The sequence below is a fragment of the Mesoplodon bidens genome (assembly GCF_964165515.1).
Source record: "Mesoplodon bidens genome assembly, chromosome: 16".
NCBI classification, from domain to species: Eukaryota; Metazoa; Chordata; class Mammalia; order Artiodactyla; family Ziphiidae; genus Mesoplodon; species Mesoplodon bidens.
In genome coordinates, this window is record NC_138173.1 from 73,641,258 (window position 1) to 73,668,055 (window position 26,798).

The following is a 26,798-nucleotide window of genomic DNA, read 5'->3' on the forward strand; positions in this document are numbered from 1 at the left end:
ATTGACTAGCGACCTCAGTCAATTCATTTAATGACTCTGGGTCTGTAAGGTTTCCACTTAATTTTTCTTTTTCTTTTTTTATTTTTTGCATGTTGCCTACTGGTACCTTCTTTTTTTTTTAACATCTTTATTGGAGTATAATTGCTTTACAATGTTGTGTTAGTTTCTGCTGTATAACAAAGTGAATCAGCTATATGTACCCATATATCCCCATATCCCCTCCCTCTTGCATCTCCCTCCCACCCTCCCTATCCCACCCCTCTAGAGTGAAGTAAGTCGGAAAGAGAAAAACAAATACCATATGCTAACACATATATATGGAATCTAAAAAAAAATGGTTATGAAGAACCTATGGGCAGGACAGGAATAAAGATGCAGACGTAGAGAATGGACTTGAGGACACAGGGAGGGGGAAAGGTAAGCTGGGACGAAGTGAGAGAGTGGCATGGACATATATACACTACCAAATGTAAAATAGATAGCTAGTGGGAAGCAGCCACATAGCACAGGGAGAGCAGCTCGGTGCTCTGTGTCCACTTAATCTTTAAAGTTCCTTTTGGCCCTAAAACTCTGATGTATTTCACACTTAAGTCTATTTTCTCTGGTTCCTATTTCAATGACTTCAAGGCAATGATCTTTGGAGTCTTTTCTCAATGAAAGTGAACTAACCAGAAAGATTTAGATCACAATAGTTCCTCACAACTCCTGATGCAACTCTAAAATCCCAGGATGGCTGGTTCATCCCTTTGGTTAGAAGCCCTTTGCCCAGACTCCTCAAATGCACAAGCCCAAGGAAGTCTGACACCCAAAAACAGTAAAGGCTCCCAGGGGATGGGTTTCTCAGACTTTGCTCCAAGGTGAGAACAGTCTAGTCTAGTAGGAAGGGCACTGGTCTAGGAACCTGGCATGCAGGTTCCCACGGTGGCTTTGACACTGAATCTTCAGGGCTACAATTTTATAGAGGCAATGTCTCCTTATCTATAGCACATGAGTGCTGTCCCTGATGGATACCAGGCATTGGGTACTGGGCCACATGCTAAGAATGGAAAGGAGTCATAACAGCATGGTCCCCACCTTCACTGAGTTCTAGGCTGCAGGGACCAAGAGAGGAGTCAAGTGGTTTTCACAGGAATACATGCACACCATGATGACTGCCACAAGGCAAAGGCACCAGCACTCAGCCAGTTCAGGGGAGGCTTGCTGGGGGAAATGGACTTCAAGAGAAGTACTAAAGGAGAAGTAGGAGCGAAGAAGCAAAGGGGAGGACAGGCAAAGGGAGATGCATAAAGTGTCCTACCTCTGGGTGCCTGCACCCTAGTGGGAACGCTGGTGCACATGCAACATGAATACATGGTAATAAGCAGTAAGAATTACAAAGAATGTTCAGATAAAATATGGGAAGCTTCTAAGAAGCAAGGTCACTCTTACGTGGAAGATAAAAAGCTTGTGTAAATAGGAAGAGGAATGTGATGATCTGGTAATATAGTAGGACATAAACAAGAAAAAACAGAGGGGGTGGGCTAAGCACATCTGGTAGGTATCACAGAACAAGCAGAGGCAACTACTTCCTGAGGGAAATGGGAAATAGCCCAGGCTGAGCCAGGGCGTGTGTCAGGGGAAAACTTGAAAGGTTTTATTTCAAAGACCTTGAAGATAAAGCTTAGAAATGTCCAGCTACTGGATGCTTCCTACTCTGTATCAAAAACCTCTCTCTAATTTTCATACTAAGTGAATTTAGAAAGAGAAAGACAAACACCATATGATACCACTTATATATGTGGAATCTAAAATGTGACACAAGTGAACTTACCTACTAAACAGAAACAGATCACAGACATAGAGAACAGACTTGTGGTTGTCAAGGGGGAGGAGGGGGTGGGGGAGGGGTGGAGTGGGAGTTTGCGGTTAGCAGATGCAAACTACTATATACAGAATGCATAAACAACAAGGTCCTACTGTATAGTACAGGGAACTATATTCAGAATCCTGTGATAAACCATAATGGAAAAGAATATGAAAAAGAATATGTATGTGTATATGTATATATATACTGAATCACTATGCTGTACAGCAGAAATTAACATAACATTGTAAATCAACTATACTTCAATTAAAAAAAATACTCTCTCTAAACATTTGGTACTATGAACTGAGACCCCCTTTCAAATACAATCCCATCCTTGTTTTTTCTCTCATTTCTCTGGCTGCCCTCCTCAGGCATCTTCATGAGCTTCTTTTCATCTGCTCAGCCTAGGTTTCACGGGGCCCCAGCCATCCTTGGCTGCCTTCTCTTCAAAACCCACAGAACTTCCATATGTAAACTTATCCCCATTAATCTCTGGGTATTTGCTGGTGACTCTGCATGAATGAACCTCAGCATAAATCTTCCCTGGAACCAGCGCTGAGTTTCCTGTGTGGAGGAAACGGAGGCACCAGGCACTTGTTTCAGTTTCAAAGATGTGGAACCAGGGTTGAACCCAGACAGACTATAGATGCCGTTTTGTGCTCTTTGATGGGTCTTCCATGTGTAAACACTCACTGAAACAATGGTATGAACATTTGGTTCACTGTCTCTTTTAAAAAAGGTTGAAAATATTTAAATAGTAAAATTGGGATGACGTGCAGTATCCTAAAAGCACATCCATGGGACCCCGGCGGGGCAGCCCCTGAAGGTCTGAGTTTGCTACTACAGTGTCCATGGGAGTGATGAGGGCTGGAGCGTGAAGCGAGTGAGGCTGGGGAGGAGGCTGAGCCCAGGAAAGAGGACTGAGCCTTACCAGAGTGATGTCAGTGGGCTTGGAGAGGATCCGAAAGACCCGAGGAGGAGGAGAAAGTCCCAATTGATAGGACTTGAAATTTGATGCAGTGTGGAGGGGGTGCTGGTGACGGGGTTCAAGGAGTAATTCCAGCCCATCTTGCAGGACCAGGTGGGTAGCAGGGCCATTTAGCAACACAGCTGATTTATTCCTCCAGCTGATGCTCAGCACAAGTCCTGTCCTTAGCACTGCGGGTGGAGTAGGGACCTGCCAGACCCTGGAGCCCGACTCACTGGGGTTGCATCCTCACTCTAAGACTCACTACCTGGGAGGCCTTGAGCCAGTCCATGAGCTCTCCATGCCTAAATTTCCTCTTCTATACAATGGGACCTATTCCTGTAACTTATCACCTAGGGAAGGTGTGATAATAAGGTAAATCCATACACATAAATACGTAACATATTTGAAATATTCTCTTTCGTGGCACATAGAAAACACTCAGTGATGATTTACTGAAAGTAGCATTATTATCAAATTTTAGAGGAGACACAGACAATAAATATATATGTAATAAAACTAGCTGAAGTGGTATGAAGAAAAATAAAGCAGAATAAGAAATTGGGTTATAACAGGAAATCTATTTTTTTTTAAATAACTGGGCAAGAAGCCTCTCTGAGGAGGTGACACCTGAGCAGAGACCTGACCTGGATTCACTGAGAAAACAAGCTAGGTGAAGATGGTGAGAGGAATGACCAACTTCACAGTGGAAGGACCCCCTAAGTTCAGAAGCTCTGAGTTGGGAATGAGCTTGGTGATTCAAGGAAGAGTAAGAGTGATGGGGAAGAATGTAGAAGATGCGTTTAAGGGGAAAGTCAAGGATCAGACCATACAGGGGCCAATCAGGACCTACTAAGGACTTTGTAGTTTGTTCGAAGGTCTGCAAGAAGCAATGTGATGCAGTAGTTAAGAGCCAGACTGCCTGAATGGGACCTTAACCCAGCCTCTTCCCAGATGTGCACATCAGTACCTTCATCTATAAAGTGGGGATAATAATAGCACCTACCCTGTGGAGTTGTGAGAAGTGAGAAAATTTAATATATGCAAAGAATACAGAACAGGGCCTGGTGTATATTAAGCATTCTGTGTCATCATCATCATCATTAGAAGACTTTCAGTAGCGGTCCAACATAATCCAAATTATCTGTAAAAAGCACTACCCTGGCTTTTGTGTGAAGGTGATGCAGGTCAGCCTTTGGCAGTGGTGAACTAAAATGAGTTGAGTCCTGAGAGTGATGGAGAAAGATCACTGCATTGGATATGGACTGAAAACTTCTCAGGCTGATGTGCAGCCACATGGATGGACCTAGAGATGATCATACTAAGTGAAGTAAGTCAGACAGAGAAAGACAAAGATCATATGCTATCGCTTATATGTGGATTCTAAAATACGACATGAATGAACATATCTACGAAATAGATTCACAGACATGGAGAACAGACTAGTGGTTGCCAAGGGGGAGGTGAGGTGGGGAAGGGATGGACTGGGAGTGTGGGATGAGCAGATGCAAACTATTATATAGAGGATGGATAAACAACAAGGTCCTACTGCACAGCACAGGGAATTATAGTCAATATCCTGGCATAAACCATAATGGAAAAGAATATGAAAAAGAATGTATATATATGTATAACTGAATCACTTTGCAGAACAGCAGGAATTTACAACAGTGTAAATCAACTATACTGCAGTAAAATAAATTTTTTTAAAAAATTCTCAGGCTGAATGGCTCTGTGCATCTATATTACCAAGTTTCCCTGAGAATATGTACGTGCTGGGTCATGCTAAGTAAAGTCTTTAAAAAATCACTGTCTTGGGCTTCCCTGGTGGCGCAGTGGTTGAGAGTCCGCCTGCCGATGCAGGGGACACGGGTTCGTGCCCCGGTCAGGGAAGATCCCACATGCCGCGGAGCGGCTGGGCCCGTGAGCCATGGCCGCTAAGCCTGCGCGCCCAGAGCCTGTGCTCCACAACAGGAGAGGCCGCAAAAGTGAGAAGCCCGCGTACTGCAAAAAAAAAAAAAAAAAAAAAAAAATTCACTGTCTATTTAAAGTGGATGTAGTATTACAAAAAAAATTAATGGAATAAAAAGAAACAAAACTCTCATGCTTTTCTTTCAAGAACATTCTGAGTAAAAGCCATACTCTTCAGAGATTATGTGTTCCTCATAGCCTCTCCTTGGGATCTTCAGAACTAGCTACCAGGACAAAGTGGGAAATCCTGTTTCTGTAACTGTCCAAATACCCTACGGATATGTAAAGGTAAGATAGGAATTTTCTGTTAATTTTCCAGCATGAGCAGGTTTTTTTTTTAATTTTTTTAATTAGTTTCTGCTTTATAACAAAGTGAATCAGTCATACATATGCATCTGTTCCCACATCCCTTCCCTCACAGCATGAGCAGTTTTAACATAAATCCATCCTCTTATCTTGGGCTGTCCTTAGAAAGAAAGGGTTATCTGATAGATGCATGGAAAGCCAATCTGTGAGAAAGCCTGATCCAGTAACCCCACTCTCCAGGACAACCCTACTCTGCTTTAAAATGGCTCTTGTTCAAACCATTGGGCAGCTGTCGGGGAATTTTGCTCTGAGTGAAGCCTCAAGTAATACTTTCCTCATTTTTTACTGGGTGCACATAAATAGCACCATGAATCAAAGCCACTCTATAAAAAGGCAAGAGCAAGACTTGATAGTGGTTTTGAAATGGGTCTGGCGCCCAGTGTGGGGAATCTCCATTAGCAGGACTTTTACCCTTAAATATATTCCTCCTCCCTCCCAGAACCTCCCCAGAACCAGAGGTTCTGGTACACCTGACTCTTCCTCTGTGTGCTCCCTTGAATTAAACAAAATCCACATGGGGCTTCCCCGGTGGCGCAGTGGTTGAGAGTCCGCCTGCCGATGCAGGGGACATGGGTTTGTGCCCGGGTCCGGGAAGATCCCACATGCCGCGGAGCGGCTGGGCCCGTGAGCCATGGCCGCTGAGCCTGCGCGTCCGGAGCCTGTGCTCCGCCACGGGAGAGGCCATGACAGTGAGAGGCCCGCGTACCACAAAAACAACAACAACAACAACAACAACAAAACACATACAGGGCTTCCCTGGTGGCGCAGTGGTTGGGAGTCCGCCTGCCGATGCAGGGGACACGGGCTCGTGCCCCGGTCCGGGAAGATCCCGTGAGCCATGGCCGCGGAGCCTGTGCGTCCGGAGCCTCTGCTCCGCAACGGGAGAGGCCACGACAGTGAGAGGCCCGCGAACCGCAAAAAAAGAAAAAAATAACTAAATAAAGGGATGCTGCCAGATCATATCCTAATAAAAAATAGAATTTAAATTTTAAAAAAATAGCCAGGATTTATTGAGGGCTTAGGATGTCAGGCTCCCTTCTGCGTGCTTACGTGAATTAATATTTTAAATTCTTACAACCCTATGAAGAAGGTATTATTATTATTACTATTATTGTTGTTGTTGTTATCACTATTCCCATGTTACAGAGGAGGAAAATGAGGCACAGGGAGGTGAGAAACAAGCCCAAGGTCACCCAGAGTGACTGGGACTCAGCCACCTGGTTCTGGAGCCTGTGTGTAGTGCTCCAGAGATAAAGATTGTTCTCTCTCATCTGCAAGAGAAGCGGCTCTGATGTGTGTGTATCTTCTCTGGCCTATGCTTCAGGGAGCCTGTGTTCTCCCTCGCCTTTTTCTCTAGGTGTGTTTCCCTGAAATGCGGTTCCCCAGGTGCAGCTTTGCTGCGCAGGTGCGCGCTGGGGGTACTGCTGTCTGAGTGAAGAGCAGGCAGGGGGCCCAGGAGCCTTGCTCAGCGTGGACGGAAGCAGCAGGGCAGGTGTGCCGATGGCAGGGCAGCGGAGGCTGTGAAGACCCGATGGCGGGACTCTGCTCACTTTCTGAGCACAGAGAGATTTGCACTGACGACCTGGACCTACAGTCGGGACACCTGGAGGTCAGGTGTGCTCACAGAAGACAGACTCAGGAAGACAGCAGTCAGGCCTTCCAGGGAAGGCTGTCCTAAGCCCTGGACCCCCAGGGCCTCCCTCCTCCTGAGACTTTGTCACTCACCCCGTGGTCCCCCACCCCAGTCCTTGAGCTCCAGGAGAGCAGGGTCAGCCATCAAGCTCTGTGTCAACTGTGCCTCATAGACAGCCGGCTTTAGAATCTGGGATTTGATGCTGTGTAAGCATCTCCACAGAAAATGCCTTAAATGTGGGATAGATTAGGGGACCATCCCTGAAAAACATGGCAGGAGGGTGATCAAGGAGGTCACGCTTTGATGTGTAGGTGTACATGCAGGCTCCCAATGCGACAGGAAGTCCATTCACTACCCATATACAGTAATTTAACTGATCCCCAAAACAGCCCTTCAGGGTCATTTCTACAGGGGACTAAACCCAAAGGCTACTGGCTCAGGGTCACAGGGAACCCAGGTGAACGCAGGTCTGGCTAACTTCACACCACACCTCCTATATGATAATGAATGAACTGCAGTACCTCTTCTAGTGGTTTCTGGATACAGATGATAAACAGCAGATCCAGAGAAGAGGACTTGTGTGCAGGTGATTTAGTACAGGTGTGCCCAGTGAGACCACCTGGGACGTGGGGACACGGAGCAGGGAAAGGAAGGAAGACAGGCAAGGGTGCATTTCAGTAAAGGTCCCCAAGAAGGCAGCGCCAGCCTGACCCTGCAGGGGACTCTGGAGGGTGAGCTACATCTCAGTCTGTCCCATCGTGAGATGGGAGATGGGCTTCTGTATCCCTGCACTAATACTCACTGGCATGGCAGGGGTTGGGTGGGGAGGGGATGGGGGACAGTGGGCTTCAAACTCCCAGGCAAGTTCAGATCTTGGGAAGAGTGCTTCTGGGAGCCTGGGGCGGTCATCCAAAGCAAAGTCCCAGGTGCAGGTACTGAGAGCAAAGGGGCAGGAGAAGCACCCAAATTGGGGAGGGGCACGTGCTGTGTGTGTACAGGTAGTGAAGAGGATGTTCAGACAGGGAATGAGCAATTCTGCCAGGGGCAAGGGACCACCCTTGGAGAACCAGCATAAATCCTTTCTGCCAGCCTAGTGGACTAGCGGGGTGAAAGGGTGAGGAAGGGAGGGATAGGCATGAAAAGCAAAAGCAGAGGCAGAGAGGCATGAGCCATGGTACAAGAGAAAGAAGAAAGCTTCCCAAAGGAGAACCTTGGAGGTCAAGCAGACTTTAAGATTTGATCTCAAGGACAAAGGATAGGCAACAATTCTGACTTGGACCCCCAGGGAGCTGGGTCACCGGACCAGCTGGCAGAGCAGATTCCCAGCTTGCACTGGGAGTCCAAGGTGAGGGGCCCTGGCTTCAGTGTTTCTCAGATGACTGCTGCGAGGACCAGAGGGGAGAGCATCCTTCAAGCTTGGGCTCACCCAGGCACATCCTTCCTGACAGCCCTGAGCAGCACTCTCCTCCGGCCCCAGGTGGGCACTCAGAGCCTGGGAGCTGGAATGTTTTACCTGCTTAATATTCTCCATGAAAACAAGCATATTTGATATGTAGGGGTACTTTAATGGACCCTGAAAAGAAGTTAGTTTGATTCATTTGAAGAGTAAATGTCTCTCCCCACCCCTTAACACGGTGAAACTCATAAAAGCTTCTGCTTAATGGAAAGGGAAATTACCTCTCAAAACATTACTAAAACTAATCATGGCAATTTTTACACGTTTCCACAATTCAATGCTCATCCTTTCTCCTGCTTGGATGAGTGGTGACTAGCAGATGCCCGTTTGTGCCGAATCACCTAGCACAGCCTCCATTGGCTTAAGCAGTATCCCTCCTCCTCCCCCTATTTTCCCTTAAGTGATCATCCCTCTAAGGGAAAATAATATTTTTTTAACACCTCCAGGTAGGAAGGACTGCAAAACCTATTAAATAGCATCATTTTGGTGGAAGGAAACAGCCAAGGCTAAGTATCCATAACATTCATTCACAGATGCAGACATGCCAATTACCTGTAACCCTGAACTCAGAAGAAAAGAGAGAACAAATCTGTGAGACCCACAAAATGTAAGCCTTTGAAGCAAGCAGAATCACATTTTTTTAAAATTTCTTACTTCTGGTTTCTCTTCCTGGAATACCTTAACCCTTATATTTTCATTGACCATCCATCTCTGTACCTCTTGGCACCCAGGACTTCGGCTTATAGGAGGAACCTGAAAAGTTTTGGAACAGCCCAGGGATATCCTGGTGTCAGTGAACCATTAGAGGATCACCTACAATTTATACTTTTCTATTTGGAGTGATGACCAAGACCCAGTGGGCTTTAGAGTCGTACTGGCCACTGGCCCAAGTCACCCACTCTTCCACATCTACAGAGAAGTAGCTCCCTTTATGCCTGGCACCAAGTGCCATGAGCAGATGTGATGCACTGTTACAGTTGGGGTACAGTCACCTGTTCACACACATGACATGTCCCTTCTGTAATGTGGTGATCTTTCTAGAATGCCCGGGGAGGACGGCTCTTACCTGGTGCAAGCTCACAGCCTGTCCTAGTCTATTCTACAAGATATGTTGCTACCTCAGACAAGAAGGAACTATCCATTTACCACAGAAACCTTTCCCAAGTCACCTTTTTAAAAAGTACAGAAGAAAAGAAAACACCATAGTATACAGGTTATGGCTACATTTCACATGGGGAGTTACTATTTTTTCTTATTCACAGAATCAAATCAAATCATTGGAAAACCCAATGACAAAGTATTTCCCATCTAGAGGAGCAGAATCCAAATCACCTACATAGTTGAAACACATTTCCATATCATATGGCTACCAGAGAACAGACATATCTAAAAAGAGAGTAAGACTGTATAATTCTGCCCCTTAATTTGTGCAGCAACATCTTGTGCTTGAACAGCACTGGATTTATGTCTTCCGAGTGTTTTCATTTCATCTGGCTGTGCCTCTGAGACGAAATCAATCTGCTCAACATGGCACATCATGGTCTCCAAACCTGGCTGACAAGGTTTCTCTTCTCATTTTGTCCCCATCCTTATCACCTGCCACGCCAGATCTCTCGTCATCCCAAGAACACCCTTCTTCAGGTCACAGGGATATCGGGGCCTGGTACCTCTGCCGAGAACATCCTTCCCTTCCTTTGCCTGCACGGCCAACTCATGCTCACCCTTCCAGCTCTCATTGTCTCAGATGAGCTGTGTCAGCTTCCACCTCTACTGTATTTGTTAGTGTGAAACTTCTATCTCCCCAGGAAGACTGTGGGTGCCTCCAGAGCAGGAAGGAATCTTCTCATCCCCAGGGATGTGTTCCATGGGACCAGCCTGGGGCAGATGCTGCTAAGTAAACAACTACTGAATGCATAATAGCATCACTTACTCTTGCTAGTGGTTATTGTGGGCTTACTGTATGCCAGGACCATTCTAGTCATTTCCTTGCATAATTCATTCCAACCTTAACATAAACCTATGAAGTAGGGACCTCCTACCAGCCCCACTTTATAGATGAAGAACCCAAAAAACCAAATTGGCTAAAATAACTTTCCTAAATCCACATGGCTGAGAAGAGTCGGAAGCAGGATTTGAACCCAGAAATTTCTGAATGTGTGTCCTGCACCAATCCTGAATTCTGCCTCTTTAGACAGAGAAAGCTTTTCCTATTTCTGTTTTAGAGATAAATGCAACCAAAAAAACAAATTAAATGATTTGTCCCAATAAGATCACTCAACTAATAAGTGTCAACGACATCAAGTGTTTTGACTCCTTCTGGTGATTTCTCAATATATCAGTACTCGACTAAACATATATTTTTTTTTCTTTTTTACTGAGAACTACATGCAGGTAATGGGAAGTATGTCTGGGTGACTGGATGTAAATATGACTGCCGAAACATTCTCCCTTTGCTGTACATACAGAAGTTGCTCCATGAAGGGTTGGAGACTATTCCACTCCTGCCTTGAAGCTGGACTGGCCTTGCAATTGGCCTTGACCAATGGAATGTGGAGGACAGACCCTGTGCCATTTCCCAGCCTAGCCCTTAAGAGACCTGGAATCTTCCACTTTCTTTCCCTTGGTGACCTGAGCTACCATAGAAGAAGTTGGACACCCAACTGGAGACAGCTGGACCGTTCCCTTAGGCAGTTCAGCCACCTTAACTGGGGGATCAGATGTGTGTGAAGACACGTTTGATATTATGATAGTGGGTAACCTGTCCTCCACTGAGATCCCAGCTGAAAGCAGTGCACAAATGGCCTGGCTGAACCCAGCCAACTCAAAACATCAAGAATAAATTGTTGTTTTGAACCACTAAGCTTCGGAGTGCTTTGTAATCAGGCAATGTCTAACTGAAAACACTAAAATTGGAAAATTCACCTTGAGGAAGAAATCGCAAACACTATCTATTCCTCACCCATGGAGCCATCCCTATTGTAATTACTGCTGACCTCCATATGGGCCTTCTGTTCTAAATATCATACTCATGTTAACTCAAGGGCCTACCAAGTGGACCACAATTATCCCCATCTCAAACTAGACCAAAGAAGAAAATAGCCTTTTTTTCCCCAAACTGCATTTCGTTTTTCTTTTTTTTGTCTCTGTGCAGCACCAGCAGGAGTTCTCCTTTCCCCAAGCTACTTGCTGGGCTCTGCCAGCTGTTGGACGCCCAGCAGTCCTCTGATCCTCACAGCTGGGCCTCTCAGCTCCAAGAGACAGCTCAGCCAGAGACAGGGACTGAGCTCTTGAGCTACACAGTCATGAGAAGAAGCAGAGTCTTTTGTCAGGGACCTGGGGATGGCATCCATCAAGTCAGCTAGGCATTAGTCCCACCTGACTTCCAGGTCCAGCCTTGTCCCTGAGACCAGAACCCAGCTTCAAACCCCTGATCAGATGACCACTCACACATCTGATTGGACACTTACTTTGTGCCAGTTCCTAACCTGGGACATTTACCTTAATAATCTCTGTAAAATATGAAACGCCCTTTTCATTTATAATCTCCAAGATGCACAACCATATAAAATCTATGGGATGCAGCAAAAGCAGTTCTTAGAGGAAAGTTCATAGTGATACAAGCCTTCTTTAAGAAACAAGAAGAATGTCAAATAAACAACCTAACCCTCCACCTAAAAGAATTAGAAAAAGAAGAACAAACAAAACCTAAAGTCAGCAGAAGGAAGGAGATAATAAAGATCAGAGAGGAAATAAATCAAGATTTAAAAAACAGCAGAAAAAGAATCGGTTAAACCAAGAACAGGTTCTTTGAAAGGGTAAACAAAATTGACAAACCTCTGGCCAGGCTCACCAAGAAGAAAAGAGAGAGGACCCAACCAAATAAACAAAATTAGAGCTACAATGTCTAAGACAAAGTCCTACAGAGGATGGATATTTATCCTCATGTTTCAGGTGAGGAAATGAAGCTCAAGTTGTTAACGCCTAGGATCACATGACTAGTTCCTGCAAGATTTGGGTTCGAATCTTCTACTTTCTCATTCACCACCATGAACCTTCTTCTGGCAGAAGCTGGGCTGGGGAAGGGGCATGACACAGGTGGTAGCACAGTGGGGAACTGCAGGCGTCCTGAATGCACATAGGAGAGGGAGTGACCACCAGTCTTAGATGCCTGATTTATTTCCTGGAGAGAGGAGTAGAGTGAAGAGTGGAAGAGAAGGACCTCCCTGGAAATGTGGAGCCTTGACTACTACTTAATGCTTGACTCTTTCCAGAGTCAGGGGAGGAGCCGGTGGTCTCCAGTATCTTTCTCTTTCTGTATCACAGGCTTGAGTCAACCTGTTGCCCATAAACCATCAGCCTCCCCTGACTGTCCCTTGCATGGTCCAAGTAGCCTACTCTGCCCCGAATCTCCCACTCCTCCTCCCAGGTGGAGCTAAACAGGTCATCACATCTACACTCCCACTTTGTGGTTATTCAACTGCATGCAGTTTTACTCACCATAATATCACTGTCAACAATGGGGTGGTCTAATTGCCAGGGCAACTCCAGATGAATTTTTGGAAGTGTAGCTATGACTGGACCTCTTACTCTGCTGGATTTGATTTCTATAATATTCTTGGTTACCTTGTACAGTGAAAGTTAAGCAGATTTTACCTAGTTCTGTCTTTTTATCTCCATACTTCCGCTTCCATCCCGAAGTGTTTCTTCTTCTTCTTCAGGTCTGGCTGATCTATACATTCTCCCAAATTTACTAATGAAAATATTTCTGTTAGAATATAATCTTGACGCCTAGCCTTATTTTTTATGTAATAAGTTCTATATTTCGGACTCAACACTATTACACTGAAACTGCTGGGAGCCCTAGATACCTACTAATACTCCAGCTTCTCCAAGGTTAGAACCTGGATTGTTCTTGGCAATCCTTCTTCCCTAGGAGTGTTGCATTGACTCCTTGTTGTGCACAGAAAGTGCTACCACGCCTGCCTGCTGACTCAGTCCCCTATACCTAGATGATTATCAAATTCTCTTAAACAACAGGTTTCTTTTTACCTATCTGCTGGATGCCATTTCCCTTCCTCTTCCTCCCTGACTTGACTTTAGCCAACCTCCACAGCCAGGTTTATCCTCAGATGCCAGCTGCTCCTGGGAGAGTGTTTGTTTGTTTGTTTTTTCCCTCAGCCAGTTCCCCCTTGCAATAACGTACACACATGGCCAAAGCAACAGTGGGTCTCCATTTCCAAAACCCACTCATTCAACATTCAACAATGATTTACTGAGTGCCTTTATGTGTCTAGCACTCTGCTAAGCCCTGGCTTACAGTGATAAATGAAGGCTTACCAGCGGGGAACAAGTGCCCCACTGCCATCCTCCTGCTCACCTGTCTGCCCAAGGATGGAGGCACTCAGTCTGTGGGGGATCCTTGAGGACACCTTCAAGGTCACTCGGATCTGATAATACCTAAGAAAAGAACAGAGGACAGGCTGCTGAATATCAGATTTCTTATTGTTGGCTGCTGCTAAAAATACCTAGACTTAATCCTAAAGATTGTAGGGAACCAGGAAAGTTTCTGGAAGATGTGCATGATCATTAGCATCAAAGAGAGATTTATTTTGTTAGCATAGTGGGAAAGGGATGGGATGGGCAAAGCTGAAGACACCTGAGATCATATGAAACACATAAGAGGTTGGTAGTGACAGAAGTAGGAAAAAGGAAAAGATAGGTCATATGGCACAGGTACATTAGCGGTGTGATTTTTCTTCAGTCAAAAAAGACCATTTTACAGAAAAATAGGAAGTTTAATGCATGGTGGACAATCCATACACAAATTGAACTGCTATCATGTTGCAACACAGACAAACATTTCCTTTAGAAACACGGCAGCTGAACTGCTAATCCTGGGGATATTGACAAACATTTTTACCAGTGTATTTCTGTGCCTTTGTTTTTATTATGTCACCCGCATTTCCAGACTCGGTCATTTCAGAATATCGTGCAGGTTCTCACACTGTCAGCAAACTCTCTCATCTGTCTTCTTTTGCCACATGTGCAGAAGCACTTTTTGAAGTTCTGTGCTTTGCAATCAATGATCCTTTTGTTTGCAAGCACTTGGGAACATTTCTGGCCTCATAATTGTTCTCCCCTTCCACTGATTTCAAACCCATTGTGTAATAGAACACGAATAAAACAAAGTGAAATAGAAGGAAAACAGACCATGAACACATCAGTCTCTCATGGCTCATTGAACTCACAGCTGGGAGCTATTTTGCTGTGGACTCGGTTGCACTGTGAATACGCTTGGAGAATGTTTATGTTGACATGTCTATGTGTATATGGTGATCCAAGGAGATGTAGAGCAAAGAGCACTGGCACTGCACTTATGTAGCTTGCGTGACATCATTTGAGAGCTGTGTGACTTTGACTACATCACACAACTTCTCTGAACTTGTTCTTGTATCTGTAGAATGAGGATTTAAAAAAAAAAGAAAAGAAAAGAAAAAAAGGGACTTGTCGCGACTTCTGCTTCCAGGAAAAATGGAGTAGACGCACTTTTTTTCTATTCCCACTAAGTACAGCTAAAAACTCTAGACAGTATATAGAAAACAAACAAAAGAAGATTCTTAAAGGTGAAAAAGAAAGCAAACAGTCTAGGGACCTCAAGGTCCAAGGAAAGACATGATGGTGAGTTTTCTGCATTTTCTTTTTTGCCTCGTATACCACATATACCTCTCCCTGTAGCTCATCTTTTAATCCCCTCTGTAACACATTTTACAGAACAAAAGTTTTTAATCTTGACGAAGTTGAGTTTATCCATTTGTTTTATGGATCATGCTTTTAGTGTCCAGTTTAAAAAAACTTTCTGCTTAGCTCTGGATCCCAAAGCTTTCCTCTATTTTTTTTTCCTAAAAGTTTTATATTTTGCATTTAAGTCTGTGATTGACTTTGAGTTAATTTTTATATGAGGACTGTGATTTAAGTTGAATTTTTGTTTTGTTTTCTTTTGGCCTGTGGATGTCCAGTTGCTTCAGGACCATTTATTGGAAAGGCTTTACAGAATTGCTTTTGAAACTTTGTAAAAGATCTCTTGGGGATATCTGTGCCTTTGTGACTGCTATGTCGGGGTAGAGATCCAGGCTCCCCAGAGGGTCTCCACGTAAACCAGGCTAGGTGGAGTTCTCGTCACCACCCACTAGTAGTGAAAATCTAGCTCCCTACTGGACACCTACTCTTGCCAGGTTGGGGGAAGGTGTGGCTTGTTACAGCTTGGCAGTGGAGGACATCTAGGCTCCCATTTGGCCTTTGCTGGTGTGGGTGGAGGTGAAGCCACTGTTTTCCCTGTGTTGCTTGGCTAGGGTCGAACTACTATTGTCAAAACGTTTCTGTCTTGCTAGGCTGCTTCTTTCCTGGTCCTTTCTCTAGAGAAAGCAGGCTTTTTGGTTAGAGCTTATTTTTGATATTCAAAATGGCCTCTGAGTGTAGAGGTAAAGTCCTGTCTAATGTGCTCCTAAAAGCAAGAAGGCTGTGATGTGCCTCACACAGAAAACAGTGTGCTAGATAGGCTTTGTTCTGATATGAGTTACACTGCTGTCAGTCATGAGTTCAATGTTAATGAACCAGAACCAGATGAATATATATATATATATATATATATGCCTTTACACAGAAACACACCTAAAACAGGCTTATGTATTGATCAATGGATGAAAATGTGACCGGAGGTTCCCAGGAACATAACATATTTGTGCCCTTGTGACTGCTGTGTGGAGGGTAGAGATCCAGGCTCCGCACAGGGTCTCCACATAAGGGAACCATGGCTCATTATACAGAGAACGTTTACTACCATCATGAAATTTACAGGGGAAACACAATAACAAATAACCATGGACACCATCATCTGTGAGAGGGAGGCTGAGGCAGAGTGGAAGGGCCCTGCACTGTCTATAGGATATAGCTGCTACTTAGCAGTAGCTAATTACCACTGTAAAGAAATGTTGGCTATGCAATGCTAGATCTTTCCATTTTTCAAGGGAAGACAGAAATTTGGATTTTCAATAAAACATCTTTAAATTTTTTTTTTTTTTTTTTTTGCGGTATGCGGGCCTCTCACTGTTGTGGCCTCTCCCATTGCAGAGCACAGGCTCTGGATGCGTAGGCTCAGCGGCCATGGCTCACGGGCTCAGCCGCTCCATGGCACGTGGGATCCTCCCGGACCGGGGCACGACCCTGTGTCCCCTGCATCGGCAGGCAGACTCTCAACCACTGCGCCACCAGGGAAGCCCAAACATCTTTAAATTTTTAAACATTGGCTCATAAATCAATGACAATGACAAGAGCAACAGCAAAAGCAATTAGCAGCAGCAACCACGGCCATGGCGTTAACAATAAAGCACTGTGTTGACAAGATAAAGCACATTTTCAGGCTAAATCTCCAAGGGCCAATAATTGGCCAACTCTAATTTATATAAATACAAGATGTCACTTTTAGTGTTTCCATAATAAAAGACCAGTGCATTTCAATAATTCCATCGTCAAAGGAAGAGGCACAAATTGCACCACCAGCAGTTGTAATATTCTAATGGCTTCCTCTCCAAACATAAAATAGGTCAATCATTGCCAGAGGCTATGTATCACTTTTCTATCAGACTGTGTTGGAAGCAGTTGCAGGCATGCTCAAGATTTATTAAGCATCTCTGCACTAGGATCTGTTCTAGGAACTTCCATGTATGCAATCTTGTTTGACCCTCCATAAAGCCTTTGTAAAAGAAAGCATCATCTCAAGTGTCAACCAAAGAAGATGTTGAGTCATTGGAGGTATCTAACTACTTAGCTAAAGTAGTTAAGCTAGCAAAGGGCAACGAGGTTCTAACTCCAGAAATAATACTAATTTGTTTTTGCCTGTTACATCTCATAGGAATCACATTTTGTTACATAATTATAACACTTTTATAACCAACTCCAGAGCACTGTCTGAATTCTTCCTCTTTAAAAGCACTGGTGCTACTGAACCTTATTTCAAAGAACTAGTCATCTTGCACTTCAGATGCTTTATAGGCATATGTTGAAAGAAATAAGTGTTAATTAGGTTGGTCCATTTGGCTTCTGGCTTGATTACACAGAATGTTTAAACCCCTTTAGCAATTCTCTTTTGTCTGACATGAAGGCCCTGCCAGGTCATAAATTCATAAACCATGTCATATATGATATACATGATACTGTTTGATCCCTTCAGAAAATCTGTGATGCACTTACCATGACTTCCATCTTTAAATTAGAAATCTAACCCTAGAGATGAAGGAATTTGTCTGAGTTCACATATTTGGTAAATAATGTTAGTGCAACTCCTAGAATAACCTTATTGCTTCAAATAGATATCCTTTAACCATCTTAAAGCCACCTTTTTCCAGCTGTGGTGACTCAAGGAAGACACCATGAAGAAGGGAGAAGTTGGCTCAAATCCTTGGATAATGAACAAGTGGTAGGAGAATATGGGGGATAAGTACCAGTCAGAAGGAATGGAGAAGTTAAGACCAGGAAGTGGAAAACTTCAGACAAGGTGCTGGTATGTTTGAAGAGTCTAGATTTCCACAGAACCCCTTTTGGGAAGTGATAATAAAACAGTCATCCTCTATTGGCTTCCATCCACTGAACTATGCCCTTTACCTAATGTGGCAGGTAGAATAATGTCCCTTCCAAAGATATCTACACCCTAATCTTCAGAACCTGTGAAAAAAGAATTAAGGTTGCAGATGGAATTACAGTTGCTAATCAACAAAAAAAGTATTTTAAGTACAATGAGAGCTGTACTTTTCTACACTGTTGGTAGAAATGAAAAATCACAACAGCCTTTCTGGGAAGCAATTCAGCAAGAATCTCAAATATGTTTATTTTCCTTGACTCAATAGTCTTATCCTAGGAATCTAACTTTAAAAGTGTGTGTGTGTGATTGTATAATAATGAAAAATCAGAACAACAAAGAAATAGTTAAATAAATGGTTGTGCACTCATATGATGACATGTTAGATAGCCAATAAAAATTATGATTTTGAAGAATACTTAATAATGGAAAAATGTTCAACACAAAATTTTTAAATGGGAATATCCCCATTGATTTTTCTGATATGTTGTTTAAAAGTTAAAATAATGCCAATAAGTGGATCAACAAAGTTTTAATACGTTTAAAAAAAGAAATGAGGAGATTATTCTGGATTACCTGGGTGTGCCCAATGTATTCACCAGGCTTCTTCTAAGTGAAAGACGGAAGCAGAAAAGAGAGTGACCAAGCAATGCAACGTGAGAAAGACTCTATCGTCCATTGCTGGCTGGGAAGAGGGAAGGGGCCACCAGCCAAGGAATGTGGGCAGCCTGTAGGAGCTGGAAAAGATAAGGACACAGAATCTCCCCTGGAGCCTCCACAAAGGAATGCAGTCCTGCCAACATTCTGATTTTAGCCCAGGGAGACTCATTTCAGACTTCTGACCTCCAGAACTGTTAGATAATAAATTTGCATTGTGTTAAGCCACTACGTTTGTGTCAATGTATTACAGCAGTAATAGTAAATTAATGCATGGACGCTTTCAAATTCCCTCCTCACGACAAAGTAGACAGGAATGGTTATCCCTATGCTAACAATAGACAAACTATAACTCAGAAAGGTTAATTAATTTTCCTATAGGCAAACAGCTAGTTCATGGGAAGTTTAGGGATTAAAATGCAGGACCATTTGACTAAAATCAAGCTCTTATTTTGGGGGAGGCAAAGCCTGGTGTTTCAACCTTCATAAGCTCGCCTCAATTTCCCCATCACCTTTTTATCCCCAGAAGCCCAACCCTACTCATTCTGATCACTAATGTATTTCCCCCTGTTTTCTCAAAAACACAGTGAGAACAAGAATGATACTTTTCACTCCTGTGTCCCTTAGAGCTCTTACTAAGAGCTCTGTACTAAGGAGAGAAAAGCATCTCATAAACATTAGTTCTCAGTTGATTATAGAGATACCCATCACCACCAGCTGCTGAAGGAGAAGCCACACCCTATTCATCTTTGTATTTCCAGTAACTTTGTATTTCCAGCAACATGGTGCTGACACACAGTTGACATACATTTAGTGCCAGAGGAATGTATGAATGGATGAAAATTCCAATAACAGGAATTCCCTCAAACCACGGGTATATACAATCCAATCCCAACATCTAAAACTGTGTGAGTGACTCAGAACCCACAAGCAATTCTTTTAATACTAATAAAACTGGAAATCCTATTCTATAATGGGAATACAGAGATCTATGGCATTTTGTCATAACCACTTTTCTATCAGACATATTATGAAACCACCACTCTGGGACCCAGGGACATTTGACATGACCTAAAATACAAATCACTGTGTTTGTGGAAAGGTCAACACAGAGTCTGGAGTCAAAACGCCTAGGATCCAGAGCCCAGCAGGCAATCATGGGTGATGACACCTGTAATGACCTCACAGAACTGTCATGAGGTATGTACAGGGCAGTGCATGGAAAGCCCTGGGTATGATTCTCAGCCCCCATATTCCATTAAAGATAAAATACTGGTGTTACTATTACCTAAGATGTATGTGAAATAGACATCCTCCCCCAAACACCATCCCTATGTATCCTCCAACCTCACAGCTGGGGTGAAACTGGGGGAAAGGTGAGGGTCTGGGTGGGACAAGGTATAGAGATGCCTGGGGCACATACTGCATGATAATACAAAATGGCGGACACAAGATGTAGTGTTCTACTATGATACGGCTTTGTCCATATGTTTGGAAAACATCATCTTTCTTTGAGTCTTCAGAGGCACTATAGCACAGTGGTTAAAAATGTGAATTCTTAAACTCTGCCTGTTAAAGGCTGTGTAACCCAACCTGAAAGTGGAAGACCCACTGATCTTGGGGTGAAACTCTCTGGCCTAGCAGGGAAACAAAGGAAGTCTTGCCAGTAAGAGAGGCTTGATGTCCCAAAAAATTAACAACAACAGTAAAAAATAAAAGACCCAGGAAATGACCAATATATTTTCACTACAGACTCACAGACTAATTCATCTGTTCTCACCGTATCCACCCACCACAACAGGACTACAATCCATTTGTTGGAATTTACTGGCTTTGGTAGCAAATAATGAGATACTTTTTCAAGAAAAGTCCACTTTAATATTTTAGCAAAATTTGTCTGGATACTTCAACAGCATCAAAACAATGATTATAGGGCTTCCCTGGTGGCGCAGCGGTTGAGAGTCCGCCTGCCGATGCAGGGGACGCGGGTTCGTGCCCCGGTCCGGGAAGATCCCACATGCCGCGGAGCGGCTGGGCCCGTGAGCCATGGCCGCTGAGCCTGCGCGTCCGGAGCCTGTGCTCCGCAACGGGAGAGACCACAACAGTGAGAGGCCCCACGTACCGCAAAAAAAGAAAAAAAAAAAACAACGATTATAATAATTCAGTCAGATTCCACTGATGTTTACTCTGAGTGCCCTCCTCATTCCTGTATCCCCATCTCCCTGCTGATCCAGAAGGGTCTGTGTGGTAATCGTACTGTGAACTGTCTGCTAAGCATCCATAATTCCCTCCTTCCTTACAAAAAATAAATAAATAAATAACCGACTTTGTCAGGGAAAACAGTGTGCCTACTCAAAAATACTCTCCCTCTGGAGTCCCTTGCAGCCAGGAGAGATCTTAAGATCCTGTCCTGGTTATGGAGAGAAAAGCATACATTGCCAGATGGAGCAAACCAGAAATCTTTGGAAGAAGAAGCCTCAGGTTTATGACCTTTGGGTTGTGTGTCCCTTCTCTGACTTTGTCTTCTGACTTGGCACAGACAGAAAACAGTAGTGGATGTTAAAGCAGCCATCTTTCAGCTGTGGGGACGAAAGCCGTGTGGAAAGGATGGTAGATCAGAAACATAAAAGTCTGCATCCCTGGTGTCATCAGTGGCACAGTGATGCTGTCTGCATCTGGGCTTCTTGTGACACCCTGTGGTATTTAAGTCAGGGTTGGTCACATGTCTGAAGCCAAACACAATCTTTCCTGATGGAATCTGATTCCAGACTGTCCTGGGGCCATATTTTCTATGGGGGAAAACTCAGAAGACATGACAGAGGCAATCTGACTTCTCTCCCTGACTTTCTCTTGGCAGTGGAGAGCTTAGCTTTACCATGCATTAAGCCATTAAAATCTAAGATTCCAGGTTGGACTTTTTAGTAGAAACAAAGCAAATAGTTTTGGTCCACCAGAGTTTAAAGCTACTTCCTGGAGGAAGAGGGATCTCTTTGTGTAGCTGAACCTAACTCACCGTCACTCTCCAACAGGGTGTGTGGACAACACACACACAGACACACACACACACACAACACTAACGGCAAAACTGAGTTGTGGTTACTTAATAAACATGTGTCCAATCAAACTGTTTTTAAATCAAATGTCTACAGAAACCCATTTACAGAGTTATTCCATGTTTAAGTGGCACATCCGCTACCAGGCAGTGGTGTGTCAATACTGCAAAACTTCATGTTCTTTGCCTACAAGTTGGTAGCTTGAAATTGGCCATGATGGGTACATATGCATCAGGGAAACTGACCACTGTTTCGACTCTTTTTTCCTTTGGAGCCAGTTTTTTTTTTTTTTTTTGCGGTACGCGGGCCTCTCACCATTGCGGCCTCTCCCGTTGCGGAGCACAGGCTCCGGACGCACAGGCTCAGCGGCCATGGCTCACAGGCCCAGCCGCTCCGCGGCATGTGGGATCTTCCCAGACCGGGGCACGAACTCGTGTCCCCTGCATCGGCAGGCGGACTCTCAACCACTGCGCCACCAGAGAAGCCCCTGGAGCCAGTTTTAAACGTTCATCAGCACACCACTGCGGCCCCCTCCTCTGGGTACCATCACCACTCCATTCTTTTAAAGAAAGGGAATCTGAAACCTGAACAGAGTAAATAAGCGGGCAATGTGGAAAAATTCCAAGAAAGTCACCGTTGGGTGGGACTCAAACTGCCGAGCCTTCTGGAAGAATCTATCTTACTGCTCAGAGACACCTCAGTGAATAAAGCTATACCAATCAGGTTCCTGGGATAATTCTCCTACGAGCTGGAAGAAGAATGACCTTCACAAGATGGGTGCCCTTTGAATACGGACTTGGAAGTCAGAACGAAATGTCTATAATTCCTCCCGTATTTTCACCTCTTCTTATTCACATTAAAAACCCACACAAAACTACAGCCACGATGATGATGTTTTTGTGTGACGTAAGACAATTTAAACTCTCTGAACTTCAGTTTCCTCATTTGCAAAGGGGCTATCAGTTCCCTTCTAGAGGTCATATCGAAAGAAATAAAAGCCAAGGCGCGGAGCAACCGTGGACCGCAGTAAATCACGGGCATTATTTTTGCTATTGTTATGTTTACGTATCAACCCAAATGGGTTCACAAACAAATGCTCCTGTTCATAACAGCAGCCCACTTAAGGAACTCGAAGCCGCAACACAAGTAGCCTAGTTGGAAATGCTGTCTATAAAGAATGGGGTTGCAGAGCTGCTGGAACACTGAAACAAGTGGGCTTCCCCATCCTGGCATCTCCCTCTGCTGTTGCATTCACACTGGCTGCTGGACCTGTTGTTCCTACCTAATGAGTCAACCCAGATGGGGGTTCTAACGTGCATGAGTGGCCATGTATGTGTCACTGTTGCCAGCGCCAGTCTCTATGTCACCCAGAAAAGCACCATCTGCAGGTAAAATGAAGGTCCCCTCTCGAGAGCCGATGTGGCACGGGATGTCATCAAAGATGCCTGGCACCAGTGCACACTCAACGGGTGTGGGTTCTCTTTTTGACTGGACGCAGCATTTTATTTTCTTCACATTTGTGTTGCTTGGATTAAATGACGTTGGGTGGAAGCAGGCTTTCAAGCTTCTCACACAGCTTTAAATGACATGGGTGATTTAAAACCGCAGACCAGAAAATCTGCTGTGCAGTATCACACTGAGTCGAGGGTATCTGCAGAGAGAGTTTTTCTAATGGGTAAGACCTGATCCAGCATCGAGGTCCAAGATGTCAGAGGCCGGGGGCAGGGTTGGGGAGCAAACACAACTCAGGTCTTTTGTGTACAGGGACCAGAGTCATGGCATGAAAACACGTGGTGGAACCTCAGAGCTCTGGCTTGTACCTCACACAGACCAGGTGTTAAATACCGACTCACCTCTTACGAGGGGCGTGACCTTGAGCAATTCACTTGACCTCTCTGGGCTTTGGTTTCCTCATCTTAAAAATCAATGGTCATGAGGAACAAAGGGGACCCTACAGGGAGGGTGCCTGGCACAGTGCATGAGACGTGGGAAGCACCAATTCCTTTTAAAACTATAATTGTAGGGGCTTCCCTGAGGGCGCAGTGGTTGAGAGTCCGCCTGCCGATGCGGGAGACACGGGTTCGTGCCCCGGTCCAGGAGGATCCCACATGCCCCGCAGCGGCTGGGCCCGTGAGCCATGGGCGCTGAGCCTGCGCATACGGAGCCTGTGCTCCATAACGGGAGAGGCCACAGCAGTGAGACGCCCGCGTACCGCAAAAAAAAAAAAAAAAAAAACTATAATTGTAATTATTAAAAGAGTGCCTTATCTAGATGTTGCCATTGGGAAGTAGACTCAGCAAATCGGAAGATGATCCCCAAGCCCACCAAGCTAGTTTGCAGAGTCCACACTAGAACACAAGACTGCTCACTTTGGTCCATTTTCCAACCCATCGTACTGATATATTTGGACATAATCTAATTCTAGGATATATGTTGATATTAAGTGATAATATCTTCTATACATAGATGAGCAAATTATCTTATCGTTGCTTTGGATACTCCATAAATATTAACAGTAACAACCACAATATCAGAGCAAGAATAAAGGAAGCAACCCGTTCTTACAAGCCAACCTGAATCAGGTGTTTCACATACAATGTCACGTTCTACCTGGACAGTACTCATAAAAGATGATCATTATCTCCTCCACTATTCCTTTGAGGAAACTGAAGTTCAAAAAAATGAAACTATATACTCATAGACTCACAGCTTATAACTAGTATTAGGATGCAAGCTCACAGCTATATAACTCCAAAGATTATATATATATATATATATATATATATATATATTCTTCCAGTTAAGGTCAACTCATATATATACTGGTCACCAGCAAAGGTAAGTGGGGTCCAGTGATGACTCATAATAGCATGAAGAGCCCAAACATGAAAAGCCATGCCAGTGATGATAATGGAAAAAGCCACTGCAAGTTTTCTGTACACTTTATTCATATTCTTCCTACTCACTTATGGTCAATTGACCAAAGCCAGGTACAAGGCATCAAAATAGGGGCTGAGGACCCAGAGATGGATGATAAAACAGCCCCTGTCCTCGAGGAGCTTACAGTCTAGCAGAGATGAAAGCCGATTTCACAAACAATAATTCCCATCATAAGGAGGCTCTCAGAGTTTTCGAGAGGATGAGGTAAAGGGCAAGGTTTTCTCAGATTGGGAGATGTTGCTTTCAGTAGGATGCAGGGGTCCATCCAAGGCAGAATTGAATTAAAACTGGTCCTTAAAAGGAGCACAGCATACAGGAGAGACCTCACATGTCGAGAAACAGAAGTGTGAGCCAAGAGTCAAGGCCAGGGTTTCCCTGGTGGCGCAGTGGTGGAGAGTCTGCCTGCCGATGCAGGGGACACGGATTCGTGCCCCAGTCCGGGAAGATCCCACATGCCGCGGAGCGGTTGGGCCCGTGAGCCATGGCCACTGAGCCTGCACGTCCGGAGCCTGTGCTCCGCAACGGGAGAGGCCACAACAGTGAGAGGCCCGCGTACCGCAAAAAAAAAAAAAAAGAGTCAAGGCCAGTGAAGACAGCACAGTGGCTAGAGCAGAAGGCAGTACCTTGAACGTCACTCAGTTTCAGCAGGCCCTCCTTATAATGCTGGTCTCCGGGTAACAAGGCTGGACCCATGTTCCGTAGAATCACAGTGTGCTTCTTTGGTATTAGAGTGCAGGCTTTGACCCAGAGCATGACTGAGATCCTGGCAGACAGGGGTGCTCTATAATGGAATTGTGTTCATGCTGCATATAGCCGCACATGAGTTCACCTGCCTTCTTTAGGCTTTGACCCATTTCACAAGTGTAGGTTAGTACTGATGAAGCTTAGCACCATCTTGGCTCACCCTTGAAGAATGGGTAGGTCTTGGCCATGCCGGGAAGATGCAATGAAATTTTAAGGTGGAAGAGCAGCTTGGAGACCTGCAGAGGGGTGGCTCCTGGAGAGAGCGTATGGGAATAGTGGGGAACTAAGTGGCTAGAATGCAGGATAGGGAAGGAGGAACTACAAACAGACATTTCCCAAATAATTTACTCTAATATCTGCTACTATATAAACACATGGCCCAAGATACCCCTCCTCTACCACCCAGAGCGTGTAAGTGGCGTGGTTAAAGGTACCAACTGTGAAATCAAACAGAGCTTGGTTTAAGTCCCACATTCATCACCTCCCAGCTGTCTGACCTTAGGAAAGTTACTTAACGTTCCTGAGCTACCATTTCCTCTCTTGTAATGTGTAGATAAACAATTAGACCCAACTCATAGTGCTGCCTGAGGGTGACATAAAAAAAGTTTAGCGCAGCACAACATAAGTCTTTAATAATTACCAGCTGAATTAATGTAATTATTACCATTATTATTTTAATAAAGATAGTTTTGTGGAAGGCATTGTGCTACACTGGGAATGAACAATCTTTGGAGTCCAACCTGGGTGTGAATCCTGGCGCTGCCACCTGCCAGGGGTGTGACATTAGGAAAATCATTTCACCTCTCTGAGCCTCAGTTTCTTCATTGGTCAAAGACGTGTAGCGACACCCCTCTGGTAGGTGTGTTGTAAGAATGAATAAATGTGATAATGTATGAAAGGTGCCTGCACACCGTGTGTACTCAGAAAATACAAGATGCTTCAAACATCGTTTTGGACGATGTCACCTACTCCCCTGCTTCCGGTCTGAAAAAACCCAAGTAACCTGGTGTGAGTCATATATCATGCATGGGCTATAACAAAGGGTAAGTGGGTACTAAACCTGCGTTAAAAACAGCTTGATAGATGATAGATGTATAAACAGATAGACAAATAAACACACTCGCCAACTGTTCTCAGAGAAAGAATCCCTGACCAGTTTCCAGCCCTTTCCATCAGAATGTGTCTCTTTTGAAAAGACACAGTTGGGCTTCCCTGGTGGCACAGTGGTTAAGAATCCACCTGCCAATGCAGGGGACACGGGTTCGAGCCCTGGTCCTGGAAGATCCCACATGCCACGGATCAACTAAGCCCGTGCACCACAACTACTGAGCCTGCACTCTAGAGCCCGCAAGCCACAACTACTGAGCCCGCGTGCCACAACTACTGGAGCCCGTGCGCCTAAGGCCCGTGCTCCAAAACAAGAGAAGCCACCGCAATGAGAAGTCCGCGCACTGCAACGAAGAGTAGCCCCCGCTCGCCGCAGCTAGAGAAAGCCCGTGCACAGCAACGAAGACCCAATGCAGCTAAAAATAAA

At 44.5% G+C, this 26,798-nt stretch overlaps 1 protein-coding gene across 1 annotated transcript in view; it reads right to left on the reverse strand.

Annotated features, from left to right (window-relative positions):
- Positions 1-26,798, reverse strand: part of FAM135B (family with sequence similarity 135 member B) — a gene marked incomplete at both ends in the record, with an annotated part of 167,716 nt that overhangs the window by 115,115 nt on the left and 25,803 nt on the right. The window contains one exon of the mRNA XM_081258770.1: positions 13,617-13,696. Within this exon, the coding sequence (XP_081114896.1) occupies positions 13,617-13,696 (80 nt within the window). The remainder of the gene's footprint in view (positions 1-13,616; positions 13,697-26,798) is intronic.